General features: G+C 36.1%; 2 protein-coding genes across 2 annotated transcripts; one reads left to right on the top strand and one right to left on the bottom strand.

Moving 5' to 3' along the window:
• Positions 1-894: 894 nt before the first annotated feature.
• On the bottom strand, positions 895-6674 carry LOC107660389 (pyroglutamyl-peptidase 1-like). Its single transcript, XM_016449669.1, has 6 exons — positions 6664-6674; positions 6400-6432; positions 4818-4870; positions 4589-4705; positions 2939-3171; positions 895-1452 (listed from the first exon to the last, which is right to left on the bottom strand). Exons 2-6 carry the CDS (start codon positions 6428-6430, stop codon positions 1233-1235), a joined length of 654 nt encoding a protein of 217 aa, XP_016305155.1. The 5' UTR covers positions 6431-6432; positions 6664-6674; the 3' UTR covers positions 895-1232.
• A 5949-nt stretch (positions 6675-12623) lies between these two features.
• On the top strand, positions 12624-15288 carry LOC107660375 (transcription factor jun-D). The gene has a single exon (XM_016449643.1). It carries the CDS (start codon positions 12906-12908, stop codon positions 13671-13673), a length of 768 nt encoding a protein of 255 aa, XP_016305129.1. The 5' UTR covers positions 12624-12905; the 3' UTR covers positions 13674-15288.
• The last annotated feature ends 1001 nt before the right edge of the window (positions 15289-16289 follow it).

The following is a 16289-nucleotide window of genomic DNA, read 5'->3' as shown; positions in this document are numbered from 1 at the left end:
GCTTGTATCCTAAAGTCTGTGTATTCACATTGGCACGTTAATAACCAGACAGACATGGTTATTATCTCTTTTATCACTGTCCAGCAGGCAGACCATAGCTTTTAATTGGTCATAATTTTAGGTCTCCTCTACAAACCCACCCTTTAGACCTGCTCTTCACTCTGTGATCAAATAAACTGTAATAATGTTTATACTTCTGTCCAGTGTGTGTTCGGGGTATAACTGAAAACTGCAGATGATAGAGACGTGTTTGAAACAGTATTATTTAACTATCATTGAAATACTATTATAGTTTTAATTAACATTTTTAATTAGTTTTGTGCATGTTTCCATTTTCATTTTTGCTAAAGTTTTAGTAATTTAGATGCTTTTTGCTATTATTATTTCTTAAATATTTTTAATATCCATAGTTTTCATTTTTGTATTTTCTGTTTTCATTTTAATTTTAGTTAACGTTTTAGTTTTTTTTACATTTTTTAATGTATATATAGATTTTATTAATATTTTAATATTAGTTTTAATTTAATTTAAATTAAATATTTTGTCCATTTTCATTTTATGTGTTTTAGTAATTTAGCCCATATGAGCCATTTTCATATATTTTTTAAAAATATGTCTATATAGTTTTTAATATTTTGAATGAGTTTTTATTTTATTATTATTTCCATTTTATTTTAATTTTAGTTGTAGTACTTTAGTTGTATTTTTGTCATTTTTAAAAAATATGTCTATATAGTTCTGATACTTTTTATTACAATTTTAGTTATTTTAGTGCATTACGTTTAACTAAATGAAAATTAAAAATGTTGCCAGGCAACTAACTAGATGGATTTTTTTTCAGTTAATGTTTATTAACAAAAGTAACAAAATGTTTAATTGTTTTAAATTTTAATCTGATTAATTATAATAACCCTGGTTTAAATGGCTTAATATTTAATCCGGTGAACAATGATTTTAGAAATAAGACAGCAAGAGAAAACGCTAGTTCTGCCTTAACTGTTTAAAAAAAATCATTTTCGAAATATGGTTCAAAGATCTACATGTATACGTAGTGTTTTCACATCAGAACGGTATTTCTAAGTCTTTTTTATGCATAATACCAAATCTCTGCATGTTTCAAGTGTACCCCATTAAAGTGCTTTCTTGACTCTTTGAACGCAGCCGTAGGATTGAGTCTAGCACACAAGTTGCATCTTAAACCAGCTGATTGATCCTAGTATGTAGCACACAAGTTAAGACACGGATGTCTTCAAATGTGCATGAACTCTTGAGTCCAAGAGTGAATTTCCCTTGTTGTGCTCCATCAGTTCAAGCATCTCCAGGATGACGGCCCTGAGGGCCTGAGCGAGCTGCTCCGCGCTGTAGGGCTTCCCTAGAGGAGGAACATGCACAAACGCAGACCTGCCCTCGCCCAGAAACAGAGACTTGTAGTAGGTGTAATCACACAGATACCTGCGGAAAGAGGACGGAGTGTTTGTCAAGAAATACACCAGTGCTCTGCACCCAAATAAACATTTCCTAGAAATGAACTCACCCTCAGGCCAGCCAAGATTAGGATGAGTTTGTTTCTTCATCAGATTTGGAGAAATGTAGCATTGCATCAGTGTCTCAGCAATGGATGCTCTGCAGTGAATGGGTGCCGTCAGAATGAGAGTCCAAACAGCTGATAAAAACATCACAATAATCCACAAGTAATCCACACCACTCCAGTCCATCAGTTAATGTCTTGAGAAGACAAACATTGTGTGATTGTATGAAACAAATCCATCAAGGCATTTTTAACTTCAAGCCGTTGCTTCTGGCTAAAATATGAGTCCATAATCCATAATAACGGTTCCTCCAGTGAAACAGTCCATCTCCTGTTGTCTCTCACATCAAAATCCAGCCACATATTTGTTTAGAGCTGTTTTGGACTGTTGTAAACGGTGCTTGATCTGTGCAGATTTCTCTCCTGATTCAGACCAGACCACTTTTTCACTGGACGAAGCGTTATTATGGATTATGGACTCATATTTTAGCTAGTTTGAAGTTAAAAATGTCTTGATGGATTTGTTTCAGCTTTTGTCTTCTCCAGATGTTAGCTGATGGACTGGAGTGGTGTGGATTACTTGTGGATTATTGTGATGTTTTTATCAGTTGTTTGGACTCTCATTCTGACGGCACCCATTCACTGCAGAGCATCCATTGCTGAGACACTGATGCAATGCTGCATTTCTCCAAATCTGATGAAGAAACAAACTCATCCTAATCTTGGATGGCCTGAGGGTGAGTAGATTTTCAGCAAATTTTCATTTTTGAGTGAACTATTCTATTAAGAGTCAATCAGCATTTTAATACAGGCTGGATTCAGGATGCACAGTTCTCATATTTAAAATCAGATTGGATTCATTCGGACTGTTTTAAGGTTGTTGGTTGGTTTTATGTATTGCCATATCACTTTCACAGGTTATAACATGGCAGATACATATTCAACAAACAACTCAAATAAATATGAACATTTTATTAAATTCATTCAACATACAAAAAAAACAACATTTTTCTCTATAAAACTCTATAAAAGAATCTTTAAATATACTTGTGATAAAATTTGTACAAGTCCTTCAAAGCTTGTCCTGATAAAAAAAAATCGTTGTCTCATGACATTAAAAATCATCAGACAGATCAAAACACGTTTTACAGATGAGTTAGTGCAACAAAATGGACATTTTGGTGGTTCACTGCCCTTCAATAAATCCTCATTAGCCAGTCTAAATCAACCTTTGGACTATATGCAAACATCTGTTATGTGAAATTCATGGCAGTACCCAACAAAACACAACTTGCACTTTTTATGGTTCTTTCCTTATTTATTTTGCAGATTCTGTAAGGTGTATGTAAACGTATGACCATGAGTGTACATTAAAGAGCTTTTCACTGCATGTAAGAGAAATGTCCATACCTGCCGGCGTCCTTTGATACAGACACAGAGACGCCGAGCCCAGAGGAGTTGAGTCTCTTACAGACCGTGTCCATGTCGATGACAGAATGAATGCAGTCCGGTCCTCCCTCCAAACAGCAGCGGGATTTTGGACAGAAACTGCAGTTGTCGAGACGCATGTAACCCTGATTATGCCCACACTGTTCAAGCGTTACTGTAGTGGCCATCCCGGACACTCCGACATGGACCACTAACTTTGAAAAAGCAGGAAAAAAAAATATATATATTTTTTTTTACAGTAATTTAAAAAAATAATTATTGATGAAATGTACTCCTAAATTAGAAAGATTAATCATTAGTTCTATTATATACACTGGCGGCCAAAAGTCTGGAATGATTAAGATTTTTAAATGTTTTTAATGAAGTCTCTTCTACTCACCAAGACTGCATTTTTTTGTTGAAAAATAAAGTAAAAGCATCTCGAGATTAAAGTCGTTCAATTTGGAGAAAAAACTCGTTAAATTTCAAGAAAAAAGTCGAGATAAAATGTTGAGATTAAGCCAGTTGAATTTCGAGAATAAAGTCGTTGTGTTTCGAGAAAAAAATCGTTAAATTTCGAGAAAAAAAGTCAAAATAAAATGTTGAGAATAAATTACGAGAAAAAAGTTGTTAAATTGCGTGAAAAAAAGTCGAGATAAAATGAAAAAAGTCGCAATTTAACTACTTTTTTCTCGTAATTTAATGAGTTTATTCTCAACATTTTATTTACATATTTTTCTTTAAATATAACGAGTTTTTTCTCGAAACATAACGACTTTATTCTCGAAATTTAATGAGTTTAATCTCGAGATGGTTTTATTATTATATTAGGGCTTGGCCCTAATCCTCTTCCGTAAAAAGCAGTAATATTGTGAAATATTATTATAAATAAAAAACACTCATTTGTTTGAATTAATTTTTTTCCACAAAAGTATTTGTCAGCACAGCTGTTTTCAACATTAATAATAATCAGAAATGTTACTTGAGCAGCAAATCAGCATATTAGAATGATTTCTGAAGATCATGTGACACTGAAGACTGGAGTAATGATGCTGAAAATACAGCTGCGCATCACAGAAATAAATTACAGTTGACAATATATTCACATTTGAGAGCTATTTTAAATTGTAATATTTCACAATATTACTCTTTTTACTGTATTTAACATATAAATTCAATATCGGTGAGAAGAGATTTCTTTCAAAAATATTAAAACTTTTAATTATTCCAAACTTTTGGTCGCCAGTGTATGATATGACATATGATATTATAATACATGTAGATTAAGATAAATTAATGAATTTATCATTATTTCTAAACAAATAATGTGCAATAAATACAATTTAGGGTTTTACTGTATGTGTACACAGACCAAGAATTATATGAATCATATTAAATACAATATTAATTGTATATACAGTAAATATCATATATATAAATATTAGCACATTATTATTATTTCTTTATTATTTTATTATATAAATTTACACTAGTACAGAGCACAATAAATACAGCAAACAGAGAATAACTGATCATATATATATAAATATATAAATAACTTTACTTATATAACACTCTGTAAACATTTAGCATCACTAACAAAACAACACAAGCATGATATCGTTATGCTACTTGAGGAAGGTGCTGTTTCCATAGAGACGGCAGAAGACTCTGGACCGCCTGATACTCCACAGGAACTTCAGCGACATGAAGGTTTATATCGTGACCCAAACCCAGTTTCTCCAGCTCCTGACAAGAGGACATGTTTATGTTAAAGTCATGCAGATGCATGTGAACAAACAGTAAGTACAGCTCATAGTTGATCTGCTCTGCTTATTTCATACGGGTGTGAATATCATACCTGTACTGCCACCCAGCTGGCATTGACAGCATGTTCACCGAACGGCTCAAAGCCTACAGGAACACAGAGAAACACAATCATATGGCAGATGTCTTATTACAGGGCGTTCTGAATACTTGATTCTGATTGGTCAAACATTTTAGATTATGACACTGAACTGAATAATTGATCATTGTCTCGGGTAAGTCTCTTGTATCACTCTCGCTTTCTTCTCACATAATAAGATCATTTCAACTCAGATTAATATTTCATGTATTTATTTATTTATTTGGCAAGTAGCCATAGGATAAATAAAGCGCAATAATCTAGTCATTATCACCTAAAAACCCCTTCAGAGTGACTCGAGACCCCTCAGATTCAGCCGACTGGACATTACCATCAACTTATCTCTTTTATAACGGACTGTTACACACAACACACCCTTTAAACTCAATAGGTTTTCAGGACGCTGAAGTCAGCAAAATCTAAACCCTGCAGTCCAGAGTCCAAGATCTGATCCTGCTTTAAACGGCATGTGATCAGTAACTCTTGCATTTGAGTTTCAGACGAGATGCTGCCATCAATAACCTGAACAGTACAAATACAGAACCCAGAGTCAAATGAAACTCTATTATTTATTATATATATATATATATATATATATAAGCTAAATTAGGGGAAAAACGTTACATATAAAAAGGTATTTATATATTACATTATGGAAATGATGGTACTGAATACATTTTCATATACTCCAAACAGGGTAATTATCATAAAACTAAAATTATTAAAAACATTTTTGTTAATTGAAATAGAGCTGAAATAAAATAAATATACTAAATGAAAATCAGAAATGATTCTGTGATAAGTAACTGAAACAAATTTATGTTAAAATACTAAAATTACTTACTAAAAATAAATAAAGACTAAAACTAAATCCGAAATAAAATAAACTAAACCAACAGCAAAAACGAATAAGAATGAAAAAGGCACATAAAAAGTACTAAGACATTTACCGAAAATTACAACTCAAAATATAAAATAAATGCTCATGTCAAAATATAGCTTAAAAAATATAACAGTATATAAATAATGCTAAAAATAAAGCTGACTCCACAATTCTAAAAAGAACATAATGCTAAAACAAATTCAAACATCGTCAAAAAACATACACGGCAGATGTCCCAAAAACCATATTTTGTAAATACAAAAACTTAAAAAAATTAAATTATAGTATTACCATAGTAAATGTAAAAAAATAAATAAAATACTAGAATCATGGTAATTGTAAAAGAAAAGAAAAAACATGAGCACAATACTACATATGCAGAAAAAGTAATTAAATTAATAAAATGAATAGAATAGAATCAAATAAAATAAAACACGACACGGTGTTCAATATTTTTTTACCAACACCATGGTACTTCCCCATAGTTTTGGGTAGTGGTAAATAAATAAATATGTGTTTTATGAGTCTTGTATTTAGTGCCAAACGACTTTCAGTTTTAATGTTGATCATTTGCATGAAATCAGCTGTCACTAGAAAACTCTTCAAACTGACACAAGACTCACACGAGCCATCAACACTGCCATCAGAGTTCACCTGTCACGATAACCGTCTTCTTCTGCTCCATCGCTGAGAAATGAGAGAGTTTGGATCAAGAACAGAACAGCGATCATCAGACGAGAGCTTCACAAACAGACATAAACACAACACACCACGATCATGCTCTTCTTCTTCTTCTTTTGTGTTTATGGCGGTTGGCAAACCAGCTTTTGGCACCACCTACTGGGATGGAGTGTGAGGCGATAACAGAACAGCGATCATCAGACGAGAGCTTCACAAACAGACATAAACACAACACACCACGATCATGCTCTTCTTCTTCTTCTTTTGTGTTTATGGCGGTTGGCAAACCAGCTTTTGGCGCCACCTACTGGGATGGAGTGTGAGGCGATTGGACCTTTTTCACATTTCCGGGTTTCTCAGCAGCGGAAGTGGGAGAATACCACAAATATATTTTTTGCATTTCCATTGGCTCAAATAGCAAAAGAAAAACTCCACGATAGTGTTTTCATGACGTTCAATAAAAGGAAAACAACTGAGAGAGTCAAATTTATCGTCCCTCCCATAGACGCTGCATTAGAAACACCCTCGCATTAGCGTTAACTGTTTTTTTTTTGGGGGGGGGGGAATTTGATGCAAAGGTGATATAATGCAAAGAATAGTGTTATAAATGTACATACATAAAAAAAAAATACAAATATGAAAAACTTTCGAGGATTTACGATGCTGATGACCGTTAAACGCATCACCAGTCTTGTGAAAAGGGTCAATTACAAATTTTTTTTTTCAATTCTTCCACCTATATTTTATTATATACATTTGTTCTTTTCAGAAAATTAATAAGAGCTTTATAACCTTTATGAGAACTGTTTAACACATTCTGTAATGTCATAGAATGAATGCCGGCAGATTCTTTCCCTTTCATATGCCCTACAGTTAATCAGCACATGCTCTACAGTTTCTGGAAGTCCACAATGATTACATTGACCAGATTCATGTCTTCCTATCATCTGGAGTGATTTATTAAGAGTAGAGTGTCAATCGAGATATAACTGTACATCACGCTCCTGCTCTTCCTCTCGCTGTCTGAACCGAGATCAGCGCTGCCGCGGGACAACAGCGCCACCTGTCGCTCCGGCTGTGTTCGCCCTCGGCAATTATTTAGTCAATAAATACTAGAAATGTCAAAAAAAAAATATATTTAATTCACCGCGTTATATAAATCATTGAAGAGCTATATTTTCTCTTTTTTTATAATTTATTTATGTCTACCTCTCAGCTGGACAAGGCAATGACTGAGAAATTCTGTCTAAACTTATGCATTTAGAGCAAAAATTACTGAATATTGCATACATTTAAGAGTGTTATTAATGTCTATACTTTTATCAGATTTCCTGTTTGTTTTTCCTAAATGTTCCCAGATTTCCTAAATTAATTTTTTTAAACGTTACCTTAAACACACTGTGTGTGTGTGTGTGTGTATGTGTGTGTATGTGTGTGTGTGTGTGTGTGTTTGTGTGTGTGTGCATAATACATGTTTTTAAAAAATCTGAAACTAAATTCTCAATATTTTACAATTTCACTGTAAAAATGAGTTTTCATAGGAGTAGGTTTTACAAAAATATATTTTTTTCCAGTTTTTAAACTTCAAAACTGCTGTTACTTGACAATTCTTTAATTATTTGTGAAATTTACTACATTTACATTTAGTCATTTAGCAGATGTTTTTATCCAAAGCAGCTTACAAATGAGGACAATAAAAGCAGTCAAAACTAACAAAAGGGCAATAATATGTAAGTGCTGTGACAGGTCTCGGTGCGCCTAACGCAGTACACATAGCAAGGTTTTTTTTTTTATAAATAAAAAGAAAAACAAGTAGATAGAATAGAAAAAGAATAGTGAACGCTAGTGTTAGAGGGTCATTTTTAATAATAAATAACAAGAAAACAAGAAAATAGAATAGAAAATGAATAGAGAATGCTAGTGTCAGAGGCTATCTTTAAAAAAAAAAAAAAGAAGTAGTAAGAATAGAAATAGAATAGAGAGTGCAAGTGTTAGGGTCAAGTTTTTTTGTTTTTTTTTTAGAATTAGAATAGAGAGTGCTAGAGTTAGAGGGTCAAATGAAGATGGAAGAGATGTGTTTTTAGCAGTTTCTTGAAGATGGCTAAGGACTTGACCTTAGGCTTCACCTTGGTTGCTCGGATTGAGTTGGGCAGGTCACTCAGGGAATTAACAGGGAACAGTTAATGTAAAAGTCAGTGAAAGTGATTGTGTGCCTCTTTGGGAAACATAATTCTGAAGAAGTGAATTTAGGTAAAGGGGTGCAGAACCAGTGGTGGTTTTGTACGCAAACATCAATGCCTTGAATTTAATGAGAGCAGCTACTGGTAGCCAGTGCAAATTGATGAACAGAGGTGTGACATGCGCTCTTTTTGGCTCGTTAAAGACTACTCTTGCTGCGACATTCTGGATTAAGAATTAAAATAGAGAGTGCTAGAGTTAGAGGGTCAAATGAAGATGGAAGAGATGTGTTTTTAGCAGTTTCTTGAAGATGGCTAAGGACTTGACCTTAGGCTTCACCTTGGTTGCTCGGATTGAGTTGGGCAGGTCACTCAGGGAATTAACAGGGAACAGTTAATGTAAAAGTCAGTGAAAGTGATTGTGTGCCTCTTTGGGAAACATAATTCTGAAGAAGTGAATTTAGGTAAAGGGGTGCAGAACCAGTGGTGGTTTTGTACGCAAACATCAATGCCTTGAATTTAATGAGAGCAGCTACTGGTAGCCAGTGCAAATTGATGAACAGAGGTGTGACATGCGCTCTTTTTGGCTCGTTAAAGACTACTCTTGCTGCGACATTCTGGATTAGTTGTAGAGGTTTGATAGAAGTGGCTGGAAGAGCTGCTAAGAGAGCATTGCAATAGTCCAGTCTGGATAAAACAAGAGTTTGAACAAGGAGGTGTGCATGTTCTGAAAGAAAGGGCCTGATCTTCCTAATGTTGTATAAAGCAAATCTGCAGGACTGGACAGTTTTAGCAATATGGTCTGAGAAATTCAGCTTATCATCAATCACAACTCCAAGGTTTCTGGCTGATATGAAAAGCCATGTTTCTGAATGACAGAACCTAGTGATGCCATGTAGACAGAGAAGAGGCGTGGTCCAAGTACTGAGCCCTGAGGCACCCCAGTAGTTAGATGTTGTGACTTGGACACCTCACCTCTCCAAGATACTTTGAAGGACCTATCTGAGAGATAAGACTCAAACCACTGGAGTGTGGTTCCTGAGATGCCCTTTGCCAGTAGGGTTGACAGGAGGATCTGGTGGTTAACCGTGTCAAAAGCAGCGGATAGATCCAGCAAGCTAAGTATTGAAGATTTGGAAGCCGCTCTTGCCAGTCTTAGGGCTTCAACAACTGAGAGCAAGGCGGTTGAATGTCCACCAAAAACACCAGTGTGAAGGGATGTGTTAATGATGTGAGTGAGTGCAGGTACAACTGCAGGAGAAATGGCTTGAAGGAGATGAGATGGAATATGATCAAGCGGAAAATTTACTTGCAATTTCTTAGTGAATTTTTTTTTAAATTTGTTCTTGTCTAAGATCTAGTTTCTTAAAGTTAACTAAAATAATTATATATATATATAGAGAGAGAGAGAGAGAGAGAGAGAGATTTATTTTATCTTAATAATTGAACCTTAACATGCACTTTATGTTAGCATCAAATAAAGTTGACATGATCAAATGTGCCACATTAATGTCATTCTTATTGCCAATTTTAATCTTTGACCTTCTAAGTGATTTTTGCCTAAACAAAACATCACTCAAACATGCATGGACCTGGTTTACCGAGGAGTGTTTGGTGCTTTTGACATGTGTGCCAACACCCATAGCTGAGATCTCGTTCAAACCTGTTTGCGTGAGATGGTTTCTGAGGAAAGAAGGACTTCCCATTGTGGTGTTTATAGTTAATTAGCAGTGTTCCTTCATGAGTCACGCTTAACATGGAGACAGACACCTTCAGTCTTATTCACTGACTGCTGTCAGCCTGCTGTAGCCAATATTGTGGAGAAAATGAATTGAAGATGTTGCCAACACGATATAACATATAAAATGCTGAATTACATTAGGATCTTTAAATTGTCATAAACATAAGTAAAGTACAATGAAAAAAAATTGGTGTAGAAACAATTTTCACTCAGAAATTGCTAGTAAATTTCACAATCAAGTAACACACTCAGTTAAATGTGAAATGTAGAAGTAAAGCATATTCCATAATCTAAAAAACGAGAATTGAAGAAGAATTTTATTTCATATTTTTTAAAGACAATTTTCCATTTAGCAGTCAAGAATCAATCTGCTGAAATGAATAATAAATGACTAAAATATATTTTGTTGTAAAACACTCCAATAATCGGTTTTATTTACAGAAATCATTTACAGCATATATATATATATATATAATCAATCTTGTCAAATGAATAATAAATGACTGAATAATTATTTAAAATTGAATTTTATTAATATATCATATGATCTGCATATTAATAGTACAAATCTAACAGTTTATGTAATAGAGAACTGCATAATTTTAAGGAATATATTTTTAAATAAACATAATAAAGTGTAATATCTTTCTGTGTAATAACTGTCTGTTGTATGCTCTTATTTTTCCTCCTCCTTTTGTAAGCTGTAATTTCTAAAGCTAAAAATGCTGGAAATGGTTGTGTTCTTCCACCCACTCGCGGTGTATCCACTGCAGCGCTGCACATCCTCACCCGCGCGATCCACCTGCCTCTGCGTCAGTGCTGCCATAGCAACAGATGATGATGCTTCTATTCTCTGATGCAGACGTCTACAGGCGTCATCACATCCCATTCAGATCTCTCTCTCTCTTTCTCAGACTCACAGCCTGCAGTGTTATTTATAGAAACCCTACGGATCTCCAACGCAGCTAATTCAATTCATAAATTCAATTTAACTTCTAAGCATCATCACATCCCTCAATATCAAGATTTCTGAGTAAAGTTATCAAGTTCCCTTCAAAGATTTATGATAGGTCAATCAAATGAAATGAGTTTTGAGGTATTTAAGACAAACAACCATATATAGTAGATCTAGAATTTTTTATTTTGCATGCAACATGCTCAAAACATATAGCAGAGAAAAATATTTAATATTTTTTAATATATAAAACATTTATATTTTAATAAAATAAATTAAATATTTAATAGTAATATTTAAAATATTATATATAGCATATAACATGCTCATAACATTTGGCAGAGAAAAATATGTAATATTTTTTTTTATATTTAAAATAATATATTTTAATAAAATATTTTAAATTCTAAAGGATAGAAGGAAAAATGGACGGGGCAAAATTCCGTCAAATTCATGAGGAAAATCTGCTGCCCTCTGCTAGAAAGTTGTCAATAAGAAGAAGGTTTACCTTCCAACATGACAATAATGGCCCAAAGCATACACCAAAACTGTGCTTGTATGGCCTGTCAGAGCCCAGACTTAAACCCCATTGAAAATCTATGACTGCAGTCCTCAAACTTCACCATCAGATTGAACTGAACTTGAGCAGTTCTGCAAAGAAGAGTGGCAAATATTGCAAAGTTAGTAGAGACAAATCCCAACAGACTAAAGGCTGTCATTAAAGCAAAAAGTGATTCAACCAAATACTGACACAACTCAGTGATTCATTTTTTTCCCCTGACATGTTGGTGTTATATCTTTCACTTGGATGTTATAAGTTGCACTGAGTAAATACAGCTGGATAAAACAAAAACTGTGTCCGTCTTCACTTCAGGCTGCAAAGCAACAAAATGTGATTATTTTAAAGGGGCCTGATTCTTTTCTATGTGTGTGTATAATGTACATATTTAAATGTACAGTGGGATCCACAAGTCTCGAAAAACCTGGATTCAAAACGTGGAAATAAGCAACGCTTTAAGATTTGGGACTCATAAAATGATGTAGAAATATTCATGATTCTGCTCTATTTCTAGTACAGTCTTAACTAGACATCACCGAGAGCGTGGATGATTCCATCAGATAACAAACACTAGAGTGGAACACTTGATCGAGCATCCAAAGACCTTCAAGGCGTTCAAAAACAAGGGAACATTTTCTACCAGACTGCCTCGTGTCTCCACCCTCGCTATGACATCAACCCACAATGCACCGCACTGTTTGCCGTGTGTTCGCCGTCTCCACGGCCACAGCGACGAGCGCGGCCCCTTTATGCAAACGAAACCGGAAGAGGACGTCATCTTTGGCCAATCTCAGCGCTCTAAAGTGACATAATGGAATTTTTAGGGATAGAAAACTTGCAAATGCGTACTGACGCCCATAGATAACACCTCTCGAGGGGAGAGACGACAATATCATAAAGCGATTCAAAATAAGCGAAGAATCAAGAATACGCAAGAAGATCATCTAAATGACTCGTTTGGACAGCAAACCCAGCTCAGCCCTCTGTCGGGTGTAGGATGGGAACACGCCGTACCCAGGCGAGGATTTCAGAGGAATATCGCGCAGTATGATGAAGAAAGACATGAGTTTGAACCTAAACGACCAGAACAGCTCCAACCTGAAGCCAGATTTGAGGGATGCCGAGGGGATTCTCAGTTCACCCGATTTAGGGCTCCTCAAGCTGGCTTCTCCGGAGCTGGAGAGGCTGATCATTCAAGCCAACGGGATGGTGACCACCACGCCGACCTCCCAGTTCGTCTACCCGAAGTCGGTGAGCGACGAGCAGGAGTTCGCGGAGGGCTTCGTCAAAGCCCTGGAGGACCTTCACAAGCAGAACCAGCTGAGCGGCGGCGCGTGCGTCCCTCCGACGCTCAACAGACTCGCCAGCAGCACCGCGCTCGCCTTGCCCACGGATCTGCCCGTGTATACGAACTTGAGCGCGTACGGGAGTACCACGGTGAACTATTCCACGGACACCATTCCGTTCCCTCCGCCGTCGCCGCCGGCGCTAAGAGACGAGCCGCAGACCGTGCCGGACATGCAGAGCTTCGGCGACAGTCCTCCGCTCTCCCCCATCGACATGGACACGCAGGAGCGCATCAAGGCCGAGAGGAAGAAGCTGCGCAACCGCATCGCCGCCACCAAATGCCGCAAGAGGAAACTGGAGCGGATATCCCGTCTGGAAGACAAAGTGAAAAACCTGAAGAGCCAGAACACGGAGCTCGCGTCCACGGCGAGCGTGCTGAGAGAGCAAGTGGCGCAGCTAAAGCAGAGAGTGATGAACCACGTCAGTAACGGGTGCCAGTTGCTGCCTAACCAAGTTCAAGCTTATTAGAGGACATTCTGTCGGTCTTTATCTATCAGTGTTTGGGTGGTTGACAAACAACATGCTCTGGTTTGGTTAAACGTCACATTTCCACAGCAGTGCACGAGATGTTGTGTAGGCTATAGCGCGGCCTAAAATATTAAGGAAGCACAATATTTTATTAAACTAGTCTACTTCCGCGAGAAGATATAGTCCCTGACTTGACGGAACGTCGCTATGCTAACGCGCGCAGTGATACGCCGAACGCTGTTTCGCATCATAGCGAAAGACTGGAACTATATTTCTTATTTGTGGTTAAATATTATATGTTTGATTGGATAAGCAGCGTTCCTAACATTTTCCTAAAACGTCCAAATATTAGTCCGCCTGTACGTGTGACAGCTGTCAGTCTGTGCGTTCGATTCTGTTTTGGTTTCGTTTAGAACTATTTTCGTTGCTTTTATTATAATAATGGATTTTTTTAATTATTAAATAATGATATTAAGTACCATCAACATTGCTATGCAGCACAACTAGCAATCGGTGATGAGGTGAAAGCTTTTTCGCGTTCATTCAGGACCGGAACTATGTCTGTTTTATGTCATCTATTATTATTTTTTTATAATGTGACAAAAAGCGTTCGTAAAGTTTCCTAAAACATCACTGGAAAGCTCTCTCTTTGTATCAGTCCGCTGTGTGTTGCTTGGCAACACGATCGTGCTTCGGTTTCTTTAGGAACTATTTTCGTTGGCAGTGCTTTTATTTTAATATTTTAGTTAAATTATTATATTACTTGCAATCATTCCGATAGAAAATACAGTCCTTGACTTGACTAAATGTTGCTATGCAACAAAAATAAAGTTTCTGATATGCTAAAAGGCGTTTTGCGTTATAGTTGTTTCTTGTATTTTAGCACTACTGGAACGCTGCATTGACCAATCATCATGCATTATATATATATATATATATATATTTTTTTTTAAATAATTTTGACTGACTATATAATGTCAGTTACTCAATATGAATGGCTGTATAAAAGCAATATCACATTGCATATCATATTGCTTAAATACACGTACGAGTGCATCGAAACCCCCAGTGATAGTTATGAAGTGTATTAAAACTGTAATGATTCATATCCATGATGCCAGTCAGCTGTCTGTGTGCTGAAACATTATTCTGAGCTCGACATGTCAAGTCAACGACCCATTCACTGATGCAGAAAGGTCACAGACTGAATGGATCTCACCCTTCCAGTGGCCGTTCGTTCTGGTTGGACTGTTGAAATGGACACTACAGGTGCTGATGTATTATAGGTTTACAATATTTTGTAGCAAATGGACTCTGTGCTACATGGTTTGATCTCATGAGAGAAGCAGCTGTATTTTTGCATGCTCTGGACAAGCTCCAAACGAGTGCATCCAAACACCACAAAGATGTCATCCATGTATGCTTCATGTCTAAGGCCTTATTAATCACAGACCGTATCGATTTTATACACAACTACTCACACAATGTCTTATTTTATGCTCTTTTGGATTTATGTGTCATGATGTAAATGTAAACATTTCACCTGTCACATGTCCTGTACTGCCTTGTGTGTACATTAATGTCATTAAACCTGTTCAGTTCACTTGTAAAATTATATATTTGTGGCATTTTATTCCTATTTGTTAATGCATACATGTATACACCTTGAATATTTGTATAAAATGCAGTGAGTGAATGGGTGCCGTCAGAATGAGAGCTGATAAAAACATCACAATTATCCACAAGTAATCCACAGCACTCCAGTCCATCAGTTAACGTCTCGTGAAGCCAAAAGCTGCATTTTGAACGAAATAAATCCATCATTAAGACATTTTTAACTGCAAACCCTTGCTTCTGACTAAAATACAAAGAAACAAACTCATCTACATCTACAATTCAGCAAATTTTCATTTTTGGGTGATCTATTCCTTTAACACTACTGTCTGTCACTGTGGAATAGAAACAGCGCCATCTAGTGGTTTAATTTGGCATAGTACAACAACTACTCGAGTATACAGTAGCACCAAATAAATGCATGAAACGGAATAAGAAGAATCACAATATGTGCATTTTCATTACAAAGCACAACTCACAATCAGCGTTTTTATTTCAAATTATTTGTCTTTGTTCAGCTCAATTAAGGTCACAATCTCAAGTACATTACACCATGCTATTTTAATGTGCATTAATGTTGATAAAATAATTACCAAGCATAATACAAGAGGTTGCATGAATCAAATGAGCAGAAGCCTTTAGATTAAAACATCTTTAAAATAATGAAAATCCAGTCCGATTTGACTGACAAAGCATTTGAGTGGTAATAAATGAGGGGGAAAAAATCACACACACACACACACACACACACTCACACTCACACTCACACAGACACAGACACAGACACAGACACAGACACAGACACAGACACAGACACAGACACAGACACAGACACAGACACAGACACAGACACAGACACAGACACAGACACAGACACAGACACAGACACAGACACAGACACACTCACACTCACACTCACACTCACACTCACACACACACACACACACACACACACACACACACACACACACACACACACACACACACACACACAGACACTCA

The sequence above is a fragment of the Sinocyclocheilus anshuiensis genome, unplaced genomic scaffold (assembly GCF_001515605.1).
Source record: "Sinocyclocheilus anshuiensis isolate Anshui unplaced genomic scaffold, SAMN03320099.WGS_v1.1 scaffold1433, whole genome shotgun sequence".
Classification (NCBI taxonomy): Eukaryota; Metazoa; Chordata; class Actinopteri; order Cypriniformes; family Cyprinidae; genus Sinocyclocheilus; species Sinocyclocheilus anshuiensis.
The sequence above is the reverse complement of the archived record's forward strand: the minus strand, read 5'-3'. Positions and strand labels throughout refer to the sequence as shown.

Excerpts from the sequence above, each read along its gene's own strand:
- LOC107660389 (XM_016449669.1), bottom strand. The coding sequence starts at position 6,430 with ATGGAGCAGAAGAAGACGGTTATCGTGACAG. Across the intron at positions 4,871-6,399 it reads GAAGACGGTTATCGTGACAG|GCTTTGAGCCGTTCGGTGAA; the intron begins GTGAACTCTGAT and ends GTGTTCCTGTAG. Across the intron at positions 3,172-4,588 it reads GGAAACAGCACCTTCCTCAA|TTAGTGGTCCATGTCGGAGT; the intron begins GTAGCATAACGA and ends GCTTTTTCAAAG.
- LOC107660375 (XM_016449643.1), top strand. The coding sequence starts at position 12,906 with ATGATGAAGAAAGACATGAGTTTGAACCTAAACGACCAGAACAGCTCC.